This window comes from Carcharhinus amblyrhynchos, chromosome 33, assembly GCF_965287045.1.
Source record: "Carcharhinus amblyrhynchos chromosome 33, sCarAmb.v2.hapA, whole genome shotgun sequence".
In the NCBI taxonomy this organism is placed as follows: domain Eukaryota; kingdom Metazoa; phylum Chordata; class Chondrichthyes; order Carcharhiniformes; family Carcharhinidae; genus Carcharhinus; species Carcharhinus amblyrhynchos.
Genome location: NC_137356.1, coordinates 11,120,944 through 11,144,645, shown reverse-complemented (window position 1 = coordinate 11,144,645; position 23,702 = coordinate 11,120,944). Strand labels below are relative to the sequence as shown.

Genomic DNA, 23,702 nt, shown 5'->3' with positions numbered 1-23,702 from the left:
AACGCCTTTCGGACTGTGGGAGGAAACCGGAGCACCTGAAGACATGCAGGCATGGGGAGAATGTGCAGACTCCACGCCGACAGTGACCCAAGCTGGGAATCAAACCCAGATCCCTGGCACTGTGAGGCAGCGGTGCCAACTACAAATTCAGGTCCCGGGTTGTTGTTGGAGCTATGCTCATGCAGGCAAGTGGAGAGTATTCCATCATTCTCCTGACAAGTATCTTATAGATGGTGGACAGGCTTTGGCGAGTCAGGAAGTGAGTTACATGCTACAGAGTTCCCAGCCTCTGACACCCATCCATTATCATCCACTACCATAAACAATCACTCCCTCCACCAAAAAAGTTAAAGCTTATTCATTCATCACAAGTAGAGCTTACATTATCACTGCAATAAAGTTACTATGTAATTCCCGTAGTCGCCACACTCCGGTGCCTGTTTGGGTCAATGCATCTAACCAGCATGTCTTTCAGACTTTGGGACGAAACTGGAGCACCCAGAGAAAACCCACGCAGACGTGAGGAGAATGTGCAAACTCCACACAGACAGTGACCCAAGCCAGGAATTGAACCCAGGTCCCTGGCGCTGTGAGGCAGCAGTGCTAACCACTTGCCGCCCAACTGATCTGATGCATAGCAGCAGCAGCGTGGACCATGGGTGTTGCTGGCTGGGCCAGCAGTTCTTGCCCATCCCTAGTTGCCCTTGTTCAGAGGACAGTTGAGAGTCAACCACATTGCTCTGGATCTGGAGTTATATGTAGGCCTGATCAGGTAAGGATGGCAGACTTCCTTTCCTGAATGAACCCCAGGTGAGTTTTTCTGACAATCGACAATGGTTTCATGGTCATCTGTAGATTTTTAATTCCAGATTTTTTTTTATTGAAATCAAATTCCACCATCTGCCTTGGCAGGATTCAAACCTAGGTCTCCAGAGCACTAGCTGAGTTTCTGGATTAATACTCTTGTGATTATACCATAAGGCCATCGCCTAGTGAGACACAAATGGTGTCCTAGCCAGTGACGCCCACATTCCACGAAAATATTTTTAAATAAGGCAGTCGCTCTCACCTTATGGGTGGGCAGCATTGTGGCACAGTGGTTAGCACTGCTGCCTCACAGCTCCAGGGGCCCGGGTTCGATTCCTGGCTTGGATCACTGTGTGGAGTTTGTATGTTCGCCTTGTGTCTGCTTGGGTTTCCTCCAGGGGCTCTGGTTTCCTCTCATAGTTCAAAGATGTGTGTGGGTTAGGTTGACTGGCCATGCTAAATTGCCCATAGTGTCCTGGGGTGTGTAAGTTAGAGGCATGTTTGTTCACTTCCTCATTGTACAAAACCATTGTAGTCACTTGTTGCAATCCAGTACTCAACTCTGCACCTTCTGCTCTTCACAGCATAGTTACCTGTCACTGGTCGCAGTCTCCGCAGTACAGACGAGGGCCTCCTCATGTCAGCCAGGAACTTGTACAAGTCTTCGTCACTTAAACGATCCCCTTCCTGAGGAAACACAAGAACAATGACCCAACATCAAGGACTCAGCTTGAGAATGGCTTCCAAGACCATTTGGAGACGCCAGAAAACAAAATAAAGCTATTTTGGACAAGAAATTTGAGATCTTAGAGAGCAACCAAAGCTAGCAGCAAGTTGCTTTTCTTAGATATCAGTGGATGTCTAACAGTGATTGGTTTGGAGTTTAGTGGTGGTGGTGGTGGTGGGTGGGGAGCAAAGGTAGCAGATTGTCCAGCATGTCCCCTTCAATTCAACCACACCCTCACCGCCAACTGACCCACACTGTCAACTCACCTACAATGCCACAGCACCAACTCATCCACAGCACCATACCATTAATTCACACACGTGGCTGTATGGTGAATTCACCCACACTGCCATGCCATTACTGATGCAACCAAGAACTGGAGAACACAATTTGAGGATTTGGACACGAGTCTTTTTTCTCATTCCACAAAGTCAGCCCTGCACAACAAAATGCACACCAAACTCTTAGATGTTCTCCAAGTGGAGAGGAAAAGTCAGGGAGGTTTCAGCCTCAGTCTGCAATGAAAGGCCAGGCTAAAGAAGGAGAAGGGGAGCCACAGTCAAGTACCTCGTACACTATGGGCCCATTACGCTTCTACTAAATGGCACGACAGGTCTCCCGCAACATCGTATGAAGAGACTGGAATCTCAAGCAATGACCTTTAAGTTGCTAATGTGGCCCATGTACTCCTTGCAAGACGATGTTTCTATTTTAATAATGAAGCTACCTGCAGCTGCTGGTACGCAGTTTGGATCATTCAAAGAACAAAGAAAATTCCAGCACAGGAACAGGCCCTTCGGCCCTCCAAACCTGCACCGACCATGCTGCCCGACTGAACTAAAACCTCCTACCCTTCCAGAGACCATATCCCTCTATTCCCATTCCATTCATATATTTGTCAAGACACCCCTTTAAAGTCACTAACATGTCTGCTTCCACTACCTCCCCCACAGCGAGTTCCAGGCACCCACCACCCTCTATGTAAAAAATCTGCCTCGTATATCTCCTTTAAACATTGCCCCTCACACCTTAAATCTGTGCCCCCTAGTAAATGACTCTTCCATCTTGGGAAAAAGCGTTTGATTATCCATTCTGTCCATGCCTCCCATAATCTTGTATCCCATAATCTTCCATCAAGTCGCCCCTCAACTTCCATCCAGTGAGGAAAAAAAACCAAGTTTCTCCAATCTCTCCCCATAGCTAATGCCCTCCATACCTGGCAACATCCTGATAAATCTTTTCCGACTCTCTCCAAAGGCACCCATATCTTTCTGGTCGTGTGGTGACCAGAATTGAACACTGTATTCCAAGTGCAGCCTAACTAAGGTTCTATAAAGCCGCAATATGACTTGCCAATTTTTTAAACTCAATGCCCTGGCTGATGAAGGCAAGCATGCCGTATGCCTTCTTGACCACCTTCCCCACCTGCCTTGCCACTTTCCGTGTCCTGTGTACCTGTACACCCAAATCCCTTTGCCTATCAATACTCTTAAGGGTTCTGCCATTTACTGTCTATAAAAAAAAACAACCTCTGAGCTTAACCTCCGAGTGAATTACTACTTTCTTTTTTAAGTAATAAGATAGTTGTATGTGAGCCTCAATTGGACTATTCGGACTATCTTGGACTATTCCTTTGGGCTTTGATGCCTCTCCTTTCTATTGCTTACCTGTTTGAAGAAGTTTGTGACGGTCAGGGTAGCTGGTCGGAAGTTGGTGTAATTGCAGGTATCATCGCCAATGCTCATCCGCTCCAATGTCCTTTTCTTTCTGTCTGTCCATGTTCCCTTTCGCTCTGGGAAGAAAGCATAAGAGGGTGTAATATGGGTTCCCATTGCTATAAACCTACTTCCTGTGCTAAATGTTCCCCTTCAACATACAATTTACAGCAATGCCAGTTCTCACTCACCAGCTGGGATTCCCTATTATATTGTCCACTCTCCAATACTTTTCAAATAGTTACTAAACTCTTTTTTCAAACAGTGTTACACCCTCTATTTTAAATGGTAATGCGTTAAAGCAACTTCCTGTTTTGATGATCTCTGTGTCAGATTCTGAGCCGGTCCCACCTGGTAAAATAATAAATTCACAGGCCTGGATTTTGTAGCTGGATGAAGGTATGCCATCACTTTATCAAAGACTTATGGTAAGGGTTTTGTTTTGTGAGAGGTAGGCTTAAAATTTAGCTCCGGTTTACCTGGTGCCAATCTGTCTGCAAACCAAGCAGCTCCACGCTGAGAACACAGAAGAATAATTGATCCTTGATAATGGGGGTGTTTGGTTTAATCTGAGCTAATGCATTTTTTGATTTTTTTTTGTCCTTTTCCACCTGGGGTTTCAGAGTATGTTTCAATGAGGTTGATTGACAAAAGACAGAGTCATGTGAATGGGTGGAATTAAGCTTTAAGGGAAAGACAGGTTAGTTTCTGGTTGATCCTGAAAGAAGGCAGAGGTGTCTTTCTCGCTCTGGAGGCTGCTGCTTGGGACCTGTTAAGAGACATAGGTCTTCCTCTTTATTTGTCCAGGGGTGTTCAGCAGATCTGACAGCATTTGTGCAGAGAGAATCGATACAAAGACACAATTCCTAACTGCTAATCTATCTCTATTTGTTCCAATTTAAGCAATATTCCTCATAGACTTAAATTCCTCTTCAAAAATCACTTAGCAAACATGAGGAGCTTACGTATTTTTTTATTTGTTAACAGCCTTTGAACGCATCTGAAACATCCCATGTTGTTTGCTAACTGATTTTTGAAGAGGATTTTAAGTCTATGATGAATATTGCTTAAATTGGAACTAACAGAGATAGGTTAGCAGTTAAGAGTTGTATCTTTGTATCGATTCTCTCTCCACAGATGCTGTCAGACCTGAGATTTTCCAGCATTTAATGTTTTTGTTTCAGGTTCCAGCATCCACAGTATTTTGCCTTTATTATACAAGAATTGTATCTTGCCATATTTATATATTTCAATTGGTAAAGGTTAAACTAATTCATTTGTTATAATCAAATGTTAAATTGAATTGAAATATATTGTTAAATAAAGTTTGTTTTCATAAAATCTTCCTAGTGGGTCAATAGAATCACACCTGGAGTGAAAAACTTTATTCTCGCACTAATTGCCAAAACTAAAAAATAGTTGCAATCTAGGCTAACTTCATAAACTTTGGAGTTTCTGATCTGGTCACTAACTTAATGCAGTTGGGAAGATTAGTTCTGAAGTTCATGGTGATAGCAATATGCGTTTAACAACACACTTTTGTCTCATGTCAGATAAATTGCACTTAGTAGATTTGACTATGAAGGGATCAGTGCAAGGAGGGCAGAACAGAAACATGCATGGTATCTCACCACTTTCTGAGTCTGAGGAGTCTCGCTCCAGGCTCCCAGCACTGCTCACAATGTTCATGAGGTGGATGGCAGTCCAGGCAAAGGGCATTCGGAATTTGCCCAACTTGTTGCAGAACTGCTCTGCTTGATTCTTCAACTTCTCCACTTTCTCCTTGTGCTGGGCAGATGACACAAGCAAGGGAAACACGTGTTCAACAGTGAGCCACAGACAAGCATTCAGGCCCCTTAAGAATTCTCAATGCTTCAATTACATCGTCCGTGTCCTTCATATACGGATACTGTTATGTACGTGCGTGCGCATGTACATGTGCATGCATGTGCGCGCGTATGTGTGTGTGCACCTGCATGTGTGCGTGCCAGCTTATGCGCACATATGCATGTGTGCGTGCATACATATATATGCATGTGCACACGCATGTCCACAGCACACACAAGTCTGAATGCAAGTGCATGCGTGCCCATGTGTGTGTATACTAAATACTGTGATACCATTCAGTTTTGCAGTGAGATTTCTGGCAGCTAATGAATTATATTCAGAATTCTTGAGGGTGAATGATAGTTAGGACAGACGTGCATTGGGTTTACCTTGGAGGAATCAGACTCCTTCATGATCATGTATGGTTCAGCACACTCCCCAATGTCCCCCTGCTGCAGAACCTTTTCAAGCTGCAATGGGAAGAAGCACAGAACCATTCTAGATTAAATGGATCAAGAAAGATCAGCAACTTCGAAGGGAAATGAAAAAGGTAAATGGCAATGCAGGAATTTTAAATCTACAGCACAAACGGAATTTTAAAAATGATAGATACTTCACAGGGAAGCTCCCTCCTTACCTTAATCACCAGGAATATGTCAGTGGAAGGATATGTTATGGAGAAGATGGTAGACCTGGCCAATGTTGATATGGCAACGTGGGGGATATGAGGGCGGAGCATGCCCTTCATTTGGTCAGAATTCAAATCAAAATAGAAGTTTTCAGAAATCTACAGTAAATAGTAGAAAAAAAACAGTTAGTTTAATCAAAGGGGACGAAGCAACTCCATCCCTATCAGTGGCTAACGCCAAGGAGGGACGGACAAGACTAGGCGCTTTGGACTCATGAACAGTGAATGGCTCTTCCATGTGATAATGTACAATACAATGAACAGGCTACAATATATGAAACCCCCAATCTAGGCTGGCATGCATCTCACATAGACAGTTACATCAGGTAATTACTGTGAAAATGTGACTTTCAGTGTCCTTGTTACAAGTTAATTTCTCATATTTGGGTGAATGTTAGCATCTGCCAGCATTGCTTGCATAGGGCGGCACAGTGGTTAGCACTGCTGTCTCACAGGACCAAGAACCAGGATTCAATTCCTGCCTCAAGTGACTGTCTGTGTGGAGACTGCATGTTCCTCAAGGTGCTCCAGTTTCCTCCCACACTCCAAAGATGTGCAGGTTAGGTGGCTTGGTCTTGCTAAATTGTCCCTTAGTGTCCAAAGGTGTTCAGATTAGATGAACTAGCCATGTTAAATGTGTGGAATTATGGGGAGATGGTGGGGGAGAGGGCCTGGTAAAATAATATGTCACAGAGTTGCTGCAAACTCGATGGGTCGAATGGCCTCCTTCTACACTGTAGGGATTCTATGATTAAGCTTTGTCAGTTGCTGACTAGCCCAATTAAGATGTGGGTATGCCGGCGTTGGACTAGCGTAAACACAGTAAAAAGTCTGACAACACCAGGTTTTAGTCCAACCTATTTATTTGATAATATACTCACAAGCTTTCGAGGGACACCCTCTTCGTCAGGTGAATGGAGAGTTCTGGCCTCAGACAGAGCATATAAAGCACAGACAGTTTAGAGATTACTGATTAGAATGCGAATCTTTACACCTAACCTGCTGTTCAAGACCTGAAGTGGCTGATAATGTGAGTGGAAGGAGCACTGATCACAGTTTAAAGAGATGTGTATTGTCTCCAGACAGTACAGTAAGTGAGGTTTTGCAAACCCAGGCAAGTCACGGGGGTTACAGATAGTGCGACATGAACCCAAGATCCCTGTTGAGACCGTCCTCATGTGTGCGGAACTTGGCTATCAGTCTCTGTTCAGCGACTCTGCGCTGTCGTGTGTCATGAAGGCCGCCTTGGAGAATGCTTACCCGAAGGTCAGAGGCTGAATGCCCGTGACCACTGAAGTGTTCGCCAACAGGAAGGGAACAGTCTTGCCTGGTGACTGTCGAGCGATGTTCATTCATCCGTTGTCGTAGCGTCTGCATGGTCTCCCCAATGTACCATGCTTCGGGACATCCTTTCTTGCAACGTATCAGGTAGACAATGTTGGCCGAGTTGCAAGAGTATTTACCATGTACCTGGTGGACGGTATTCTCACGTGTGATGATGGTATCCATGTCGATGATCCGGCATGTCTTGCAGAGGTTGCTGTGGCAGGGTTGTGTGGTATTGTGGTCACTGTTCTCCTGAAGGCTGGGTAGTTTGCTGCGAACAATGGTCTGTTTGAGGTTGTGTGGTTGTCTGAAAGCAAGAAGTGGGGGTGTGGGGATAGCCCTGGCGAGATGTTCGTCTTCATCAATGATATGTTGAAGACTCCGGAGAAGATGTCGTAGCTTCTCCGCTCCGGGGAAGTACTGGACGACGAAGGGTACTCTGTCCACTGTGTCCTGTGTTTGCCTTCTGAGGAGATCGGTGCGGTTTTTCGCTGTGGCGCATCGGATCAGTGCTCCTTCCACTCACATTATCAGCCACTTCAGGTCTTGAACAGCAGGTTAGGTGTAAAGATTCGCATTCTAATCAGTAATCTCTAAACTGTCTGTGCTTTATATGCTCTGTCTGAGGCCAGAACTCTCCATTCACCTGACGAAGAGGGTGTCCCTCGAAAGCTTGTGAGTATATTATCAAATAAATAGGTTGGACTAAAACCTGGTGTTGTCAGACTTTTTACTGTGTTTAGCCCAATTAAGTCAGGACTCCCCATATGGGAGCAGCAGTCTATCTTAAAGCAACAACTGATAATATCCCCAGAGGAAAGTTTCAAGACAGCTGAAGGTAAAGTAACTTCACTATGAAGTTCCTTACATTAGGAAGCCAGATAATGAATGATCATTTTCTAGTCAATGAAGGGTCAGGAGCATAACGGAGGCCATTAGTGGGTGCAAAATCCAAGTGCCTCACAGCCCCAGTGACTTGGGTTTGATTCCCGGCTTGGGCACTGTCTGTGCAGATCCTGCACATTCTCCCCGTGTCTGCGTGGGTTTCCTCTGGATGCTCCGGTTTCTTCCCACAGTCTGAAAGACATGCTGGTTAGGTGCATTGGCCACGCTAAATTCTCCCTCAGTGTACCCAAACAGGTGCTGGAGTGTGGCGACTAGGAAACTTTCACAGTAACTTCATTGCAGTGTTAATGTAAGCCTTACTTGCGACTAATAAATAAATAATAAATTTTTAAAAATATGAAATACATACAGGAAGAAAGACCTGTTGGAACAGTCACTGACCTTTTTCTTTTCCTTCAAGTCGTACAGGGCAAGAACTCCAAATATGGGCTCAATTTCAATTTCAAACCTTTGATCAAAGAGAAGAGAACAAATCCATCAAGCAGAGACAGACTTTCTGCAGCTACACATCACGAACAGCCAGAGTCCCTTGAATTAATGGAAACCTGATAAAATCCCAACACAGATTGGTCAGAAATTGAAACACTTCTTATCCTGCAGTAATCGCTGGACAATGTCCTTTCACAAAGGATCAAGCAATCTATTATCTACTCACGTTACGAAGTGTGTTAATAGTAAATTCAATGTTGGTCAGATTTGATTTGATTTATTATTGTCACATGTATTGGTATACAGTGAAAAGTATTGTTTCTTGCATGCTACACAGATAAAGCACACTGTTCATACAGAACAAAGGGCAGAGTGCAGAATGCAGTGTTACATTCATAGCTAGGTTAACTTAAGTTGAAAGATCAATTTAATGAGAGGTAGATCCATTCAAAAATCTGACAGCAGCAGGGAAGAAGCTGTTCTTGAGTCAGTTTGTATCTTTTCCCCAACGGCAGAAGATGGAAGTGAGAATGTCTGGGGTGCGTGGGGTCCTTAATTATGCTGGCTGCTTTTCCTGAGGCAGCGGGAAGTGTAGACAGAATCAATGGATGGGAGGCTGATCTGAGTGATGGACTGGGCTTCATTTACGACCCTGTGTAGTGTGTTAATAATGAATTTAATGCTGCTCAGCGCGTTAATGGTGAATTTAAGACATACAGGATCCTCGGGAACACACCACCCGAATGCATAGAACTGCTCTCTCTCATACGTAAAGAGGTTCGGCTATTCAATCCAGATCACAGAATCATACAGTGCAGAAGAGGCCCTTCGGGTCTGCACATCTTTGGACATTAAGGGACAATTTACCATGGCCAATCCACCTAATCTGCACATTCTTGGGACACTAAGGGGTAATTTAGCAAGGCCAATCCACCTAACCTGTACGTTTTTGGACACTAAGGGAACAATTTAGCATGGCCAATCCACCTAACCTGCACATCTTGGAACAGTAAGTGGCATTTTTAATGGTTTTAGTTTCCTTTTTGGTTTTCACACTCTGTACCCTGCCACAGATCACACCTTGGGCTAGATCCTAACCTTGCTGTTGTTAAGCTAGCTGCTGGGGTATACGGGAGAGTGGCTTAGAAGTACTTCCTGCCCTTGGCCTCTGTGCCACTGAAAGAGCATTTCACCAGAGATCTGCACTTGCCTAACACTTTGGCACCTGAGATTTTCTTACACTTCAGATTTGTGGATGCGGAGTGCTCAGAAAATAAACATTTCTTAAGCTGCTCTGCACACTTATAACATTGACTCTGCTTACTCACTTGGCCATATCCAAGCACACCTGTAATTTCATAATCCACAGGTTAATATGTATACAACCCCACTTTAATGTTCAACACTGCAGGAGGACGTAACAATCACTTCTGTGCTGTAAAAGGGCTCTACTCACTTCAACGACAGGCATTTTACAAGAATTCTTTGCCCAAAATGTTCTTTGGGGACTTCAGGAATACTGCACCGTTCAACCGCTTCATCCTGTGAAAAATACAATTGGCAAGTGAGCCAGAAAACATCCAGTCACTTTTTAAAATAAGAGATTCACGTGGCAAATGTTGACTTCGTCCATTACCAGCTTGCTATCAGCAGGTTCTACTTTGTAGAGTATTCCCAGTCAGTGAATTGCTGGTTGCATTTAGAAGTTAGCAATTAGAAGTACTTATCCATTACATTGGGCTTTGCATCGCGCTATTTTGTAAGGCAAAAGCAGCACCAACTATCAACTAAATAGCCTGTGTCTGATGTTGTCCAACAGAAATTGGTGTAACTGTCAGCAAACTTTTCCCATTGATAAAAGCAAATTAATGCGGATGCTGGAATCTGAAACCAAAACAGAAAGTGCTGGAAAATCTCAGCAGGTCTGGCAGCATCTGTAAGGAGGTAAAAAAGGTAATGTTTCGAGTCCAGATAACTCTTTGTCAAAGCACTGCTGCCTCAAAACACCAACGACCTGGGAAACGTCAGCTCGTCCCTCCTTACAGATGCTTCCAGGCCTGCTGAGATTTTCCAGCATTTTCTCTTTTGGTTTTACTATTGATGCTGAGATCAAGAGATGATGTGGAGTTGCTGGTATTGGTACAGAAGTAGTTTCACAACACCAGGTTAAAGATGAACAGGTTTTTTTGGTAGCGTGAGCTTTCAGAGGGTTGCCTCTTCATCAGGTGAGACTCGTGCTACCAAATAAGCCTGTTAGATTTTAACCTGGTGTTGTGTGACTACTTACTAGATCATGAGGCAGCGAGAGAGCCGAGTTCAAGGCTCAACATCAATGACGAGAGCCACTTCTGAGCTCACCAGCAAGTGTGGGTCAGGATTGACAAGAGTATTCCCGATCAGTGAATTGCTGGTTGCATTTAGAAGTTAGCAATTAGAAGTATTTATCCATTACATTTGGCTTCGTTTCGTGCAGAATTATCATCCAATGCCAAAGGTTACATATTTAGAAATAACAGTGTCTCCCAGTTATCCTGTTCCAGAACAGACATAATGACATTCAACAGGGCTACAAAGCATTGTGGAGAAGATGCCAGCTAGAAAACATCTCTGAAGAAGATACTACCAGCACTGAGGGTCATCATCACGACATCACCTCCTGTATCTGTTTCTCAAGTGAAATGGTGAGTTTTCCACATGGCAGTTTTTTTGACCCCTGATTTTGAAAACTTCGAGAGGGGAAAAAGCCAACTTTACTAAGTGATGGTGATCTCTGAAAGAAGGTTAATTTTCAGGTATTGGAAATCTCAATTGTAGTGGTCATGAATGGGACTACGAATACCAAGCACAGCATATGCCTGCTATGGTAACACCCTGACTGGCAACAATATCTGAAATAATATTTAGGAGGCTCCCTGGTACTGATCAGTGTTATCTGTGGAAAAGTTCACAGATGTGGGCGGCATGGTGGCACAGTGGTTAGCACTGCTGCCTCTCAGCATTAGGGACCTGGTTTCAATTCCTGGCGTGGCTCACTGTCAGTGTGGAGTTTGTACATTCTCCCCGTGCCTGCGCATGGGTTTCCTTCGGATTCTTCGGTTTCCTCCCATAATCCAAAGATGTGCGGGTTAGGTGGACTGGCCATGCTAAATTGCCCCTTAGTGTCACGGAGACTAGGTAGGATAAATGCATGGGGTTGTGGAGATAGGGCCTGGGTGGGATTGTGGCTGGTGCAGACTCAATGGGCCGAATGGCCTCCTTCTGCAATGTAGGGATTCTACGATCCATGCATTTTCTGTACGTAGGGAAGGACAAGTTATTTCATCCACAAGGTGGTGCTAAAATTCCAAGTAGTTTTAAACTCTTATTATAGTCTACCTATAATTCCAAATAGTTATAGAAGTGGGACTCAGGCCAACTAGACACTGTTCAACATTTGCATAAACGTATTCTATCATAAATGTTATGCAAAGCATTAGGTGGCAGGAAGCTAAACTCAAAGGTGTGCAGAGCAGTTTAAGAAGTGGCATTTCTGATGGCTTCAGTTTCCCTTTTGGTCTTTGCACTCGGCACACCTTAGATGAAAAGCTCCTAATCCTACTGTTATTAAGCAAGATGCTTGGGTGTGCAGGAGTGTGGCTCTGGGATATTTCCTGCCCTTTCGACTCTGCCCCACTGATTTCACCAGTGATCTGCACTTTAACATCTTGGCCAAGGTCAGGCACAGGCCTGATTGAGGCCACATGTTGGTACGCCTCTCTGGCTGTTTCGATGTGAATTCTGTCAGTAATCATCCTTCAAGAAGGAATGGCGTCTTCCAAGTAAAACTAGGAAAGAATAACAGCTGCTTTCCAAAGCTATTCAGTAAACAAATGACACAGGCCGAGTGGAACGAATGGAAACATTTTAAGTGGAGTTTCAGGGAACCCCTATAGTGCAGGAAGAGGCCATCCAGCCCACCAAGTTGGTACCAGCTCTCCAACAGATCCTATCCCTGTAACCCAACATATTTACCCCACTAATCCTCCTAACCTACACATCTTAGGACTCTAAGGGGCAGTTTAGCATGGCAAATCACCTAACCCACACATCTTCGGACTGTGGGAGGAAACCAGAGCACCTGGAGAAATCCCACGCAGACAAGGGGAGAACATGCAAACTCCATACAGACAATTATCCAAGGCCGGAATCAAATCCGGGTCACTGTGAGGCAGCAGTGCTAATCACCAAGCCACCGTAGCTTCCTCTGGTCAATACAATCCCATTAAAATAAACTAATGAGAAATTGCCGACTTTCAAGTGGGATTTGATGGCTGTCAAAGATCCTGATGGCTCAGTGGGTAAGTGGCATTATGAAACTGAGTCATGCGGACCAGAAATATCCCAAGTAGTAACCTGCTCTTGTGCTGCCTTAGTTAATCTTAGTTAACTGAAGACTTTAGCTGCCCTCAGCGTTCTCAAGTTTGGCTGGGGAGGGGAGTCCTGTTCCCAATCACTATCCTTCCGACAAGTCGTATTGAATAGGTGCACAGATACCAGCTCACGAACTCAACACTGCTGCACTCAGATAACCCACAGGGTGAAATACCAGCTGATGTTTGACATCTGGCCCTCAGGTGAAGAATGCCTACTTGAACAAAGTCCTTGAAGGCTGCTAATGGCCACAGATCGGAAACCGTTGATTTATTATTGTCACATATATTAACATACAGTGAAAAATATTGCTTCTTGCCTTCAGTGTCTTCAGGAGTGGGGTAGCAAAATTAACCCGCATAGCTGCCATTCCATAGAATCATGGAGTAGCATCACACAAGAGGCTGTCATTTGGCCAACAGAATCTGCTCCAACTTCTTCTGAAAGGAATCCTGCCCACTCACAGAATCCCTACACTGCAGAAGGAGGCCATTCAGCCCATCAAGTCTGCACCAACCACAGTCCCACCCAGGTCCTATTCCCATATTTACCCTGCTAATCTCCTGGCACTAGGGTCAATTTAGCATGGCCAAAACACCTAACCCACACATCTTTGGACTGTGGGAGGAAACCAGAGCACCTGGAGGAATCCCACGCAGACCTGGGGAGAATGTGCAAACTCCACACAGACAGTGACCTGAGGCTGGAATTGAACCCAGGTCCCTCGTGCTGTGAGGCATCAGTGTTAACCATTGTGCCACCGTGCCCCATCCCACTCTTTCCCGACAAGCCTTCAATTTTTTTTATCTTGGAACTATTTATCCAATTTCCTCTGGTAAGCGAATCTGGTTCCATCCTATCAGTATTTGTCAGTAATCTGTTAGCAGAATTTAAAGGGATGTAGAGACTGACCACTGACATTTATATAGACCCAACCTCAACCCCAACTCCGCAACAAATGCTTTACCTCGTCAGGCGGTGGGAAGAGAGCCAACAATTCCCTGTGTCGGTTCTCTTTCCTCTGCTCCCCATTGTGCCTATCCACTTCTTCAATGGCCGTGCGCTCCAGCAGGCTGGGCAGTAGCACATCGGCGGTGGAATTCTTCAGGTCAAAGATACTGGAGGCCCAGCTGCCCCGCGGCGTGTCGTCCAAAGATACTGACCTTCGCTTCAACTCATCCTACCACAAAGGGGGAAAAAGTCATTTGTAGCTTTTATTTATAAAATATTGCTCCTCATCTCCCCCCATCCCGACCACCACCAGTGTCAAGCACCATTCCCTATCCAAGGCAGCAAGTTTAGCTTAGTTTACTTATTTGAGTCACAAGTAGACTTACATTAACACTGCAATGAAGTTACTGTGAAAATCCCCTAGTCACCATACTCCGGAGCCTGCTCGGGTACACTGAGGGAGAATTTAGCATGGCCAATGCACTTCGCCAGCACATCTTTTGGAATGTGGGAGGAAACCCACACAGACACGGGGAGAATGTGCACACTCAACACAGACAGTGACCCAAGCAGGGAATCGAACCCGGCTCTCTGCTGCTGTTTGTGCCACTGTGCCGCCCACGGTGAAACAATGGTTTTAAAATAAAAGGCCGGACAACAATATCTCGAAAGGTAAACATTCACACTCCAGGCATCAGGAGTGAGGGGCTACAGAATCATATATTACAGAACAACATTCAGCCATTGTGCCGCACTGGGTTTTCTAACAGTTATTCAATTAGTTTAACTCCCCTATCCTTTTCACATGGCTATGCAAATTTTCAGATGTTATCCACTTTTGAAAGCTAGACCTGAAACACCAAAGCTGTTCCTCGCTAAGTGCTAACTGACTTCCACAGCTTTTCACAGGATATATTCCACTTATAACTGAATGATTTGGCATGAGTTTTAACTCCCAACAGCTGCGGTATTTTATTGCCTCGAAATGGATGTGTAACCTCCTCCAGCAACTGCACAATCACTCCTGCTTCAGCTGCTACTCCAAGGTGTGCAGCAGAAGGGCACAAAACTTTGCTCACAGTCTTGTAAATGCAGGTCTTTGCTAGCTTTCTGAATCCTGATCTAATTCAGATGTGGAATTTGCATATATATATGAACATACAAATTAGCAGCAGGAATAGACCAGCTGGCCCCTCGAGTCTGCTCCGTCATTTGATAAGATCACGGCTGATCTGATTGTAGTCTAAATTCAAGATTTCTGTCTATCTCCTGTACTGTACGATTCCCTTGTCAGTCAAGAATCTATCCGGGTCAACCTTAAAAATATTCAATGACCATGCCTTCACTGTCACCTGGGGAAACAAATTCCACAGGCTCACAACTCCCAAGAGAAAAAAATTCTGCTCATCTCTGCCATAAGTGGAAGATCCTCTTACTATTTTTTTAAATTCTAGTCTCTCCCATAAGGGGAAACATTCTCTCAGCATCCACCCAGTCAAACTCTCACAGCAGTGTTTCTGTTTGAATAAGATCATCTTCTAAACTCCAATGGATACATACAGTCCCAACCTTTCTTCATAAGCCAAGACATGGATATGCTGGCGTTGGACTGGGGTGGGCACAGTAAGAAGTCTCACAATGCCAGGCTAAAGTCCAACAGGTTTATTTGGAATCACAAACTTTTGGAGTGCTGCCCCTCCATCAGGTGAGTCACTCTCTGTGGAAGGAGCAGTGCTTCGAAAGCCGTGATTCCAAATATACCTGTTGGGCTTTAACCTGGTGTTGTGAGACTCCTTACTGTCTTTCAGCTGAGGATTCAGTCGAGTGAGCCTTCTCTGAATTGCTTCTAGTGCAAGCATTATTTTTCCTTTCTTGAGTAAGGAGACCAAAACTGTGCACAGTACTCCAGATGTGGTCTCACTAAAGCCCTGTACAATTGTACAAAAACGTCTCCACTTTTATACTCAATTCCCTTTATAATAAACGACAACATTCATTTGCCTTCCTAATCACTTGCTGTAATTGCATGCTAGCGTTTTGCGATTTCTGTGGAACTCGCCCTCAGATTGCATTCAAAGCTGTATCCAAGCACCGAACTAATGAAACATTTAACCATCCTTCCTTCCTAAATACCTGATCATCCTGATTCCCTCGGTCATCAACAACTTCATCAGACTCAAAGATCTGCTTGGACAGTCCTCGCTGCCTCTCTCGCTGCTTCTCCAATATGTTGGGGTTAAACGCAGTGCTCAGCTTCTGGTACCTGTTCCAGAATAACAAAAAAAAGGTTATGACAACGAGAGAAGAGAACAGTCAAGGGATTTCCTCAGAGCCTGTGCATAAGGGATAAGGGGATAAAGTAGGGGAATGGGATTAAATAGAATGCTCCTTCAGCAGGCCAGTGCAGACTCAATGGGCCAAATGGCCTGCTTCTACACAGTAAATGTGGATTAACGATCATTTCTCACTCTTGACTTCTCTGAAGTAACAGAAACTTAGGCAAGATCACGATCAAGGGGATTAAGACTAAGGAAAGTTTTGGCCACTTCTTATTTGGGTTGACTGATCACTGATTGGAAATCATTCTCAGACATTCAGGTAAAAGGGAACCTGTCAATCGTTGCTGTCTAAATACAAGAACAGCTACAGTGACGAAGTTAAGTACAGTCAGGGTCACGTCACTAGCAGTGAATGTTGAGGTACAACGTTCTTGACTTACTGGGAAAATAATATTGAAGATTTATTGCAAAATTTGAACTAATAAAAAATTAGTTTTAACTGAATTATTAGACGTTGTAGCCACCACAACAGCATCACTAACACTGTCTGCATCTACATTCTAGATCTGGGATTGCACAAGGTGCAACAATATGCTAATCTCTCAACCTAACCATGCATTTTACTGAGGTCAAAATGATTACAGGTGAAAACACAGGAAGGTTCACTTTCAAATTAACACCTGTACATTCACAAATCAATGGTTTGGCCTTTTGAGTTTCAACACTTTACCGATACAAAATAGTATAAGGGAAGTGGATATGGAGGGGAGAGGCTCCCCCTGCCCCATCCACCTTCACTGCTTTCCATTACCCTGCAGTATAAATATCTCCCACTTTCTATGTCTTTTAGCATTGACAAAGTGTCATCCGGACTCTCCTTACAGATGCTGCCAGACCTGCTGAGATTTTCCCTTTTTGTTTCATAGAATCATAGAGACATAGAGGTTTACAGCATGGAAACAGGCCTTTTGGCCCAACTTGACCATGTCGCTCTTTTTTTAATCCCTAAGCTAGTCCCAATTGCCTGCAACTGACCCATATCCCTCTATACCTATCTTACCCATGTAACTGTCTAAACACTTTTTAAAGGACAAAATTGTACCCGCCTCTACTACTGCTTCTGGCAGCTTGTTCCAGATGCTCACCACCCTTAGTGTGAAAAGATTGTTCTTGTGGGCCCTTTTGTATCTCTTCCCTCTCACCTCAAACTTATGCCCTCTAGTTTTAGACTCCCCTACTTTTGGGAAAAGATATTGATTACCTAACCGATCTATACCCCTCATTGTTTCATAGACCTTTATAAGATCACCCCTCAGCCTCCTACGCACCAGAGAAAAAAGTCCGAGTCTATCTAGCCTCTCCTTGTAACTCAAGCTACCAAGGCCTGGTAGCATCCTAGTAAATCTTTTCTGCATTCCTTCTAGTTCAATAATATCCTTTCCTATAATAGGGTGACCAGAACTGTACACAGTATTCCAAATCTGGCCTTACCAACGTCTTGAACAACTTCAACAAGACATCCCAACTCGTGTATTCAATGTTCTGACCAATGAAACTAAGCATGCTGAATGCTTTCTTCGCCACTCTGTCCACCTGTGACTCCAATTTCAAAGAGCTATGAACCTGTACTCCTAGATCTCTTTGTTCTGTCACTCTCCCCAACGCCCTACCATTAACTAAGTAAGTCCTGTCCTGGTTCGACCTACCAAAATGCATCACCTTGCACTTATCTAAATTAAACTTCATCTGCCATTCATCAGCCCAATGGCCCAATTGATCAAGATGCAATCCTAGATAACCTTCTTCGGTGTGCACTATGCCACCAATTTGGTGTCATCCAAATTCTCATCCAAATCATTAATGTAAGTGACAAATAACAGTGGACCCAGCACTAATCCGAGGCACACCACCAGCCTCCAGTTTGAAAAACAACCCTCTGCAACCACCCTGTCTTCTGTCATTAAGCTAATTTTGTATCCATTTGGCTTTCTCACCCTGGATCCCGAAACCATATGCAACAATCTACCATGCGGTGCCTTGTCAAAGGCCTTGCTAAAGTCCATGTAGACAACATCTGCAATGCCCTCATCTACTTTCTTGGTTACCCCTTCAAAAAACTCAATCAAATTTGTGAGACATGATTTTCCACTCACAAAGCAATGCTGCCTGTCCCTAATCTGTCCTCGTGTCTCTAAATGCCTGTACATCCTGTCTCTCAAAATACCTTCTAACAACTTACCCACCACAGATGTGAGGCTCACCAGCCTGTAGTTCCCAGGCTTTGCCCTTCTTAAACAAAAGGCACAACATTTGCCACCCTCCAATCTTCAGCCTTTCAGATTCCAACATCCACAGTAATTTGGTAGTATGAGGGTCTGGCACATACAGGGTTAATGTGGGACTCAGTACTGTACTTCCCACACAGTGAGGGAAGGCGGCAAACGAAAAAATGCTGGAAAATCTCAGCAGGTCTGGCAGCATCTGTAGGGAGAGAAAAGAGCTGACGTTTCGAGTCCGGATGAAACGTCAGCTCTTTTCTGTCCTTACAAATGCTGCCAGAACTGCTGTGATTTTCCAGCATTTTCTCTTTTGGTTTCAAATTCTAGTATTTGCATTAATTTGCTTTTACCCAGAAGTAAGAGGCTTAGGGTCAGTGTTCTGTTAAGCAGAGACTAGGTATGGAGATAGCTCCTTGCCTCTACCCTTTACTATATCTAAGTATATAGCTACAGCTAGTTAATAAGGACTTGCTTTTAGCCTACTGAAGACAGCAAAATCCTCTTCAAGTGACACCATTCTATAATCAACACCCACCCCACAAAAATATGGACTGGAGCCAGGCCTTGAATCAAAGGACATTTATTCTCCCATCCCATTGCTGCTCTCTTCAATTTCCTCCTACAAGTTGTCTGGCCCTCGAACTTCCTCAGTGCAGCATATCAGCAATAAACAGGCAGAGCAAACTCAAAACAAAACTGCAAAAGGTAAATCACAACAAACCCACTTTCTGTGGACAATAACCCAGTCTTCGGTGTAGATCTGTACTGCGTCCCTCACACGAGGGTCCATTACCCTGAAAAAAAAACAAACATTTCATGTAAATGCAGTAGCGACAGACATTCCATTTGCTCTGGGTGAATACATTGTGGTGGATTTTCTGGCCTTCTCCAAGGCGGAGTCTTCCGGTCAGGCTGAAAGCAACCCCCCTGCCCAGGTGGGACGAGCCATACAGAATGCCGCATAAAGCTCAGCAGAACTGGAAGATTCCACTGGCGGCCAATGGCGCATTGACTCCACCACTGGAAGACACATTGCCAGGTTCGGGCAGAGAGGAGGAGGGTGGGGAGAGAAAGAAGTGGAGGGGGGGAGAAAGAGCGCAGTGCAAATCCCAGCTTTAATCTTTATTGGAGAACACCAATCTGCCAAGACAATGCTCCAGCCAGAGCTCAAAATTACCAGTTTTTCTTCGGAAGGAACTCTTCAAATGCAGACGATAAAAATATGACAAAATTTAGTCCAACTTATAAATCAAAGAAAAGTTTAATAAAGAAACTTCATTACTCCAAACTTCAGTCCTCACCCTGGGCCACTCCAAGCTCATAAGAGCATAAGAAATAGGAGCAGGAGTAGGCCATCTAGCCTGCCCCGCCATTCAATAAGATCATGGCTGATCTGAAGTGGATCAGTTCCACTTTCCCGCTTTCTCCCCATAACCCTTAATTCCCTTGCCTACCAAAAACCTATCTACCCGTGTCTTAAATATATTTAGCGAGGTAGCCTCCACCACATCAACGGGCAGAGAATTCCAGAGATTCACCACCCTTTGAGTGAAGAAGTTCCTCCTCAACTCTGTTCTAAACTACACGCCTCCCCGCCCCCCCCATCTTGAGGCTGTGTCCTCTAGTCCTGCTGTCCTTTCTGAGCGGGAAGAATCTCTCTACCTCTACCCTATCCATCCCCTTCATTATCTTATACGTCTCTATAAGATACCCCCTCATCCTTCTAAACTCCGAGTACAAACCCAGTCTATTCAGCCCCTCTTCATAGTTCAACCCCCTCTTCTCCGGTATCAGCCTAGTGAACCTCCTCTGCACTCCCTCCAAGGCCAAAATATCCTTGCGCAAGTGTGGCGACCAAAACTGCACACAGTATTCCAGCTGCAGCCTCACCAGTGCCCTGTACAGTTGCAGCAAGACCTCCCTGCTTTTATATTCAATCCCCCTCGCTATAAAGGCCAGCATCCCATTTGCCTTCCTGGTCACCTGCTGCACCTGCAGACTGGGTTTTTGCGACTCATGCACAAGGACCCCCAGGTCCCTCTGCACCGTAGCATGCTGCAGCTTTTCGTCCTTTAAATAGTAATCCCTTCTACTATTATTCCTGCCAAAGTGGGTAACCTCACACTTGCTAACATTGTACTCAGTCTGCCAGGTCCTTGCCCACTCACTTAGCCTATCTAGATCCCTCTGCAGACTTTCCACACCCTCCGCACAATTTGCTTTCCCACTTATCTTTGTGTCATCAGCAAATTTCAACACCCTACACTCGGCCCCCTCCTCCAGATCATCTATATAAATGGTAAACAGCTGAGGCCCAGCACCGATCCCTGGGGCACTCCAGTAGTCACCAACCGCCAGTCCAAATAGCACCCATTGATACCAACTCTCTGCCTCCTATTAGACAGCTAATCCTCTATCCACGCTAACACCTTACTCCCAACTCCATGCCCCCAACCTTCTGAAGCTCCCCACAATTCCAAACAGGTTCTTATTTAGTGAGTCAACTGACTATTACATCATTCTGTAACTGGTTCCATGGTTTACTGGGTCATTTGACATTTACAGCTTGATACCATTGGTCACAGCGCATCCAATACAAGTTGTCAGCGGTTCCATTTTGACAACCAGGCCTTCACTCATCAGGTCTTTTAACCAAATAATCTAAAGCACTGGTTCTGTGCAACTGGGAGGCCAACAGTTGATTTCCAATCTTTGATATTACAACACGAGGTCCTTTCAGAGGGCAATTTGTGACACCTAATTTAGCTGCAACTTATTGAACTGTTGGAGTAGTCATCCCACCAAGTGGCCTCTTCCCATCCTACGGGTAATGGCCTAACATGTAAGCCAGTTTGCTTCAACAATTTACAGTGATATAATGCAGCACGGTGGCACAATGGTTAGCACTGCTGCCTCCCAGCGCCTTGGACCTGGGTTCGATTCCTGGCTCAGGTCACTGTCTGTGTGGGGTTTGCACGTTCTCCTCTTGTCTATGTGGGTTTCCTCCAGTTTCCTTCCACAGTCCAAAGATGTGCGGGTTAGGTGCATTGGCCATTCTGAATTGCCCCTTAGTGTCCCAGGACGTGTAGATTAGAGCAATTCGTGGAATAAATATACAGGATAGGGCCAAGATGGGATTGTTGTCAGTGCAGGCTCAAGGGGTCAAATGGCCTCCTTCTGCAATGTAGGGATTCTAATAAGATTAAATATCCCAGGACACTTCACAGTAGAGATCATCAAATAAAAATTTGCACTGAGCCACATAAGACAGCTGACTAACACCTCGATTAAAGTTAGGTTTTAAGGAGCATTTTAAAGGAGTGCACTAGAAAGGCGGATATATCAAGGGAACAGACACCAGAGTTTGGGGCCTCAGCAGCTTAAGGCACAGCCACCAGAGTCATCAAAGTAAAAAGTCTGACAACACCTGGTTTTAGTCCAACCGATTTATTTGATAGTGAACGCACAAGCTTTACTATCAAATAAATCGGTTGGACTAAAACCAGGTGTTGTCAGACTTTTTACTGTGTTTACCCCAGTCCAACGCCGGCACATCCACATCATGACTACTATCGACACCGCAAACTGCCGGAGTCATCAAAATCAGGGGTGAGCAAAGAACCAGAACTGAAGCAGCACAGACATCTCGGTGTTGTAGCATTGGAGAGGGATAGGGAGCAAGATATATTGCTAATGTGTTGAACAGAAGAGAGATGAGGCATGCCAGGGCCAAGAAGAAATAAATCTGCCACCAGCTGGCTAGCCCTTTTTCAGCTGGGTTTCTGCTGCTGGTTGATCCAGCGCCAAAGAGAGCAGGTGTAGAGCATTCAGTCTCCCTATGTCCCTATGCTGGCAGGGAGACATCAGTTGGCTAACCAATGGAATTTTAATTTTTGTTCCACGACCCAAGACTTTAAGTACAGATGTGTAGGAATACTCACACATCCTCGGGAACGCCAGGCTCCACAGTCCGACATTCCCGTGGCTCGTACACTACTTCTATGTCGTCTGCAGGGAACTCGAGCAGTTCTCGGAGTGGGCCTGGTTCTGGGGCTGGGGGATGTGTTGTCAGGTATTCCTCAAAGTCCACGGGTTCCACCACTTCAGAAAGGGGTACCTGTGAGAAATGGCAAGTATAACGTCACTGGAATTTCAGCAAAGTGCAACATTGGTGTGTGAAGTTATCATATTGTCCACCTCTGATGACAAATACCGATCAGTGCAATGGTAGCTTAAGGCTGTAAGAAAAGGGGGCTGAGGTATTTTTGTCACGCAGTGGTACTAAGGTTTACAGAACTAAGGTAGTTAGATGGAGATGATACAGATCAGCCATTAATTACACAGTGGAGCAGGTTCAACAGTTTGAATGCCTAGAATGCATTATTGTGGGCAAACAACTTGATCAGTACTCTGACAAAGGATAATCCAGACATGAAACATCAGCTCTGTTGTCTCTCCACAGATGCTGTCAGGCCTGCATTATGGTGGCACAGTGGTTAGCACTGCTGCCTCACAGCACCAGGGACCCAGTTTCAATTCCAGCTTTGCGTGATTGTGTGGAGTTTGCATGTTCTCCCCGTGTCTGCATGGGTTTCCTCTGAGCGCTCCCGTTTCCATCCACACTCCGAAGATGTACAGGTTAGGTTGACTGGCCATACTAAATTGCCTCTTAGTGTCCCAAGATGTGTATTAGTTGGGGGTAAATACTTGGGTTTACAGGGAGGGTCTGGGTGATTTGATTTATTATTGTCACATGTATTAGTGTACAGTGAAAAGTTATTGTTACTATAAGTATTGTTTCTTGTGTGCTACACAAAGCATACTGTTCATAAAGAAGGAGAGTGCAGAATGTAGTGTTACAGACATAGCTAGGGTGTAGAGAAAGATCAACTTATAGCAAGCTGGTCCATTCAAAAGTCTGATGGCAGCAGAGAAGAAGCTGTTCTTGAGTCAGATGGTACGTGACCTTGGACTTTTGTCTTTTTCCTGATGGAAAAAGGTTGAAGGGATTATATCCGGGGTATGTAAGGTCCTTAATTATGCTGATTGCTTTTCCAAGGCAGTGAGAAGTATAGACAGGGTAAATGAATGGGAGGCTGGTTTGCGTGATGAATTAGGCTACATTCAAGACCTTTTGCTCTGTTGGAGAGTCAGTGCAGACTTTATGGGCCAACTGGCTTGCTTTGGCACTGTAAGGATTCTATGATTTTCCAGCATTTTCTGGTTTTGTTACATTCGCGTAATTTGCTTTTAATTTGATTAGTCCCTGCGCTGGACTCAATCTCGAGCGCACTGTAGCAGCCACTTATGTAATCTACAGGATTTACTGTAGCAGCTTAAGTTGATTACAACCATCAC

General features: G+C 44.7%; 1 protein-coding gene across 9 annotated transcripts in view; it reads right to left on the bottom strand.

Annotated features, from left to right (window-relative positions):
* Window positions 1–23,702, bottom strand: part of dock6 (dedicator of cytokinesis 6) — a 209,916-nt gene that overhangs the window by 119,123 nt on the left and 67,091 nt on the right. For all 9 annotated transcript variants that reach the window (XM_080216640.1, XM_080216633.1, XM_080216635.1 and 6 more), the window contains exons 3-13: window positions 22,286–22,461; window positions 19,070–19,138; window positions 15,920–16,049; window positions 13,803–14,015; window positions 9,882–9,967; window positions 8,378–8,444; window positions 5,714–5,863; window positions 5,466–5,546; window positions 4,881–5,037; window positions 3,202–3,326; window positions 1,401–1,494 (exon numbers count right to left, since the gene is read on the bottom strand). In XM_080216640.1, the coding sequence (XP_080072766.1) occupies window positions 1,401–1,494; window positions 3,202–3,326; window positions 4,881–5,037; window positions 5,466–5,546; window positions 5,714–5,863; window positions 8,378–8,444; window positions 9,882–9,967; window positions 13,803–14,015; window positions 15,920–16,049; window positions 19,070–19,138; window positions 22,286–22,461 (1,348 nt within the window). The remainder of the gene's footprint in view (window positions 1–1,400; window positions 1,495–3,201; window positions 3,327–4,880; window positions 5,038–5,465; window positions 5,547–5,713; window positions 5,864–8,377; window positions 8,445–9,881; window positions 9,968–13,802; window positions 14,016–15,919; window positions 16,050–19,069; window positions 19,139–22,285; window positions 22,462–23,702) is intronic.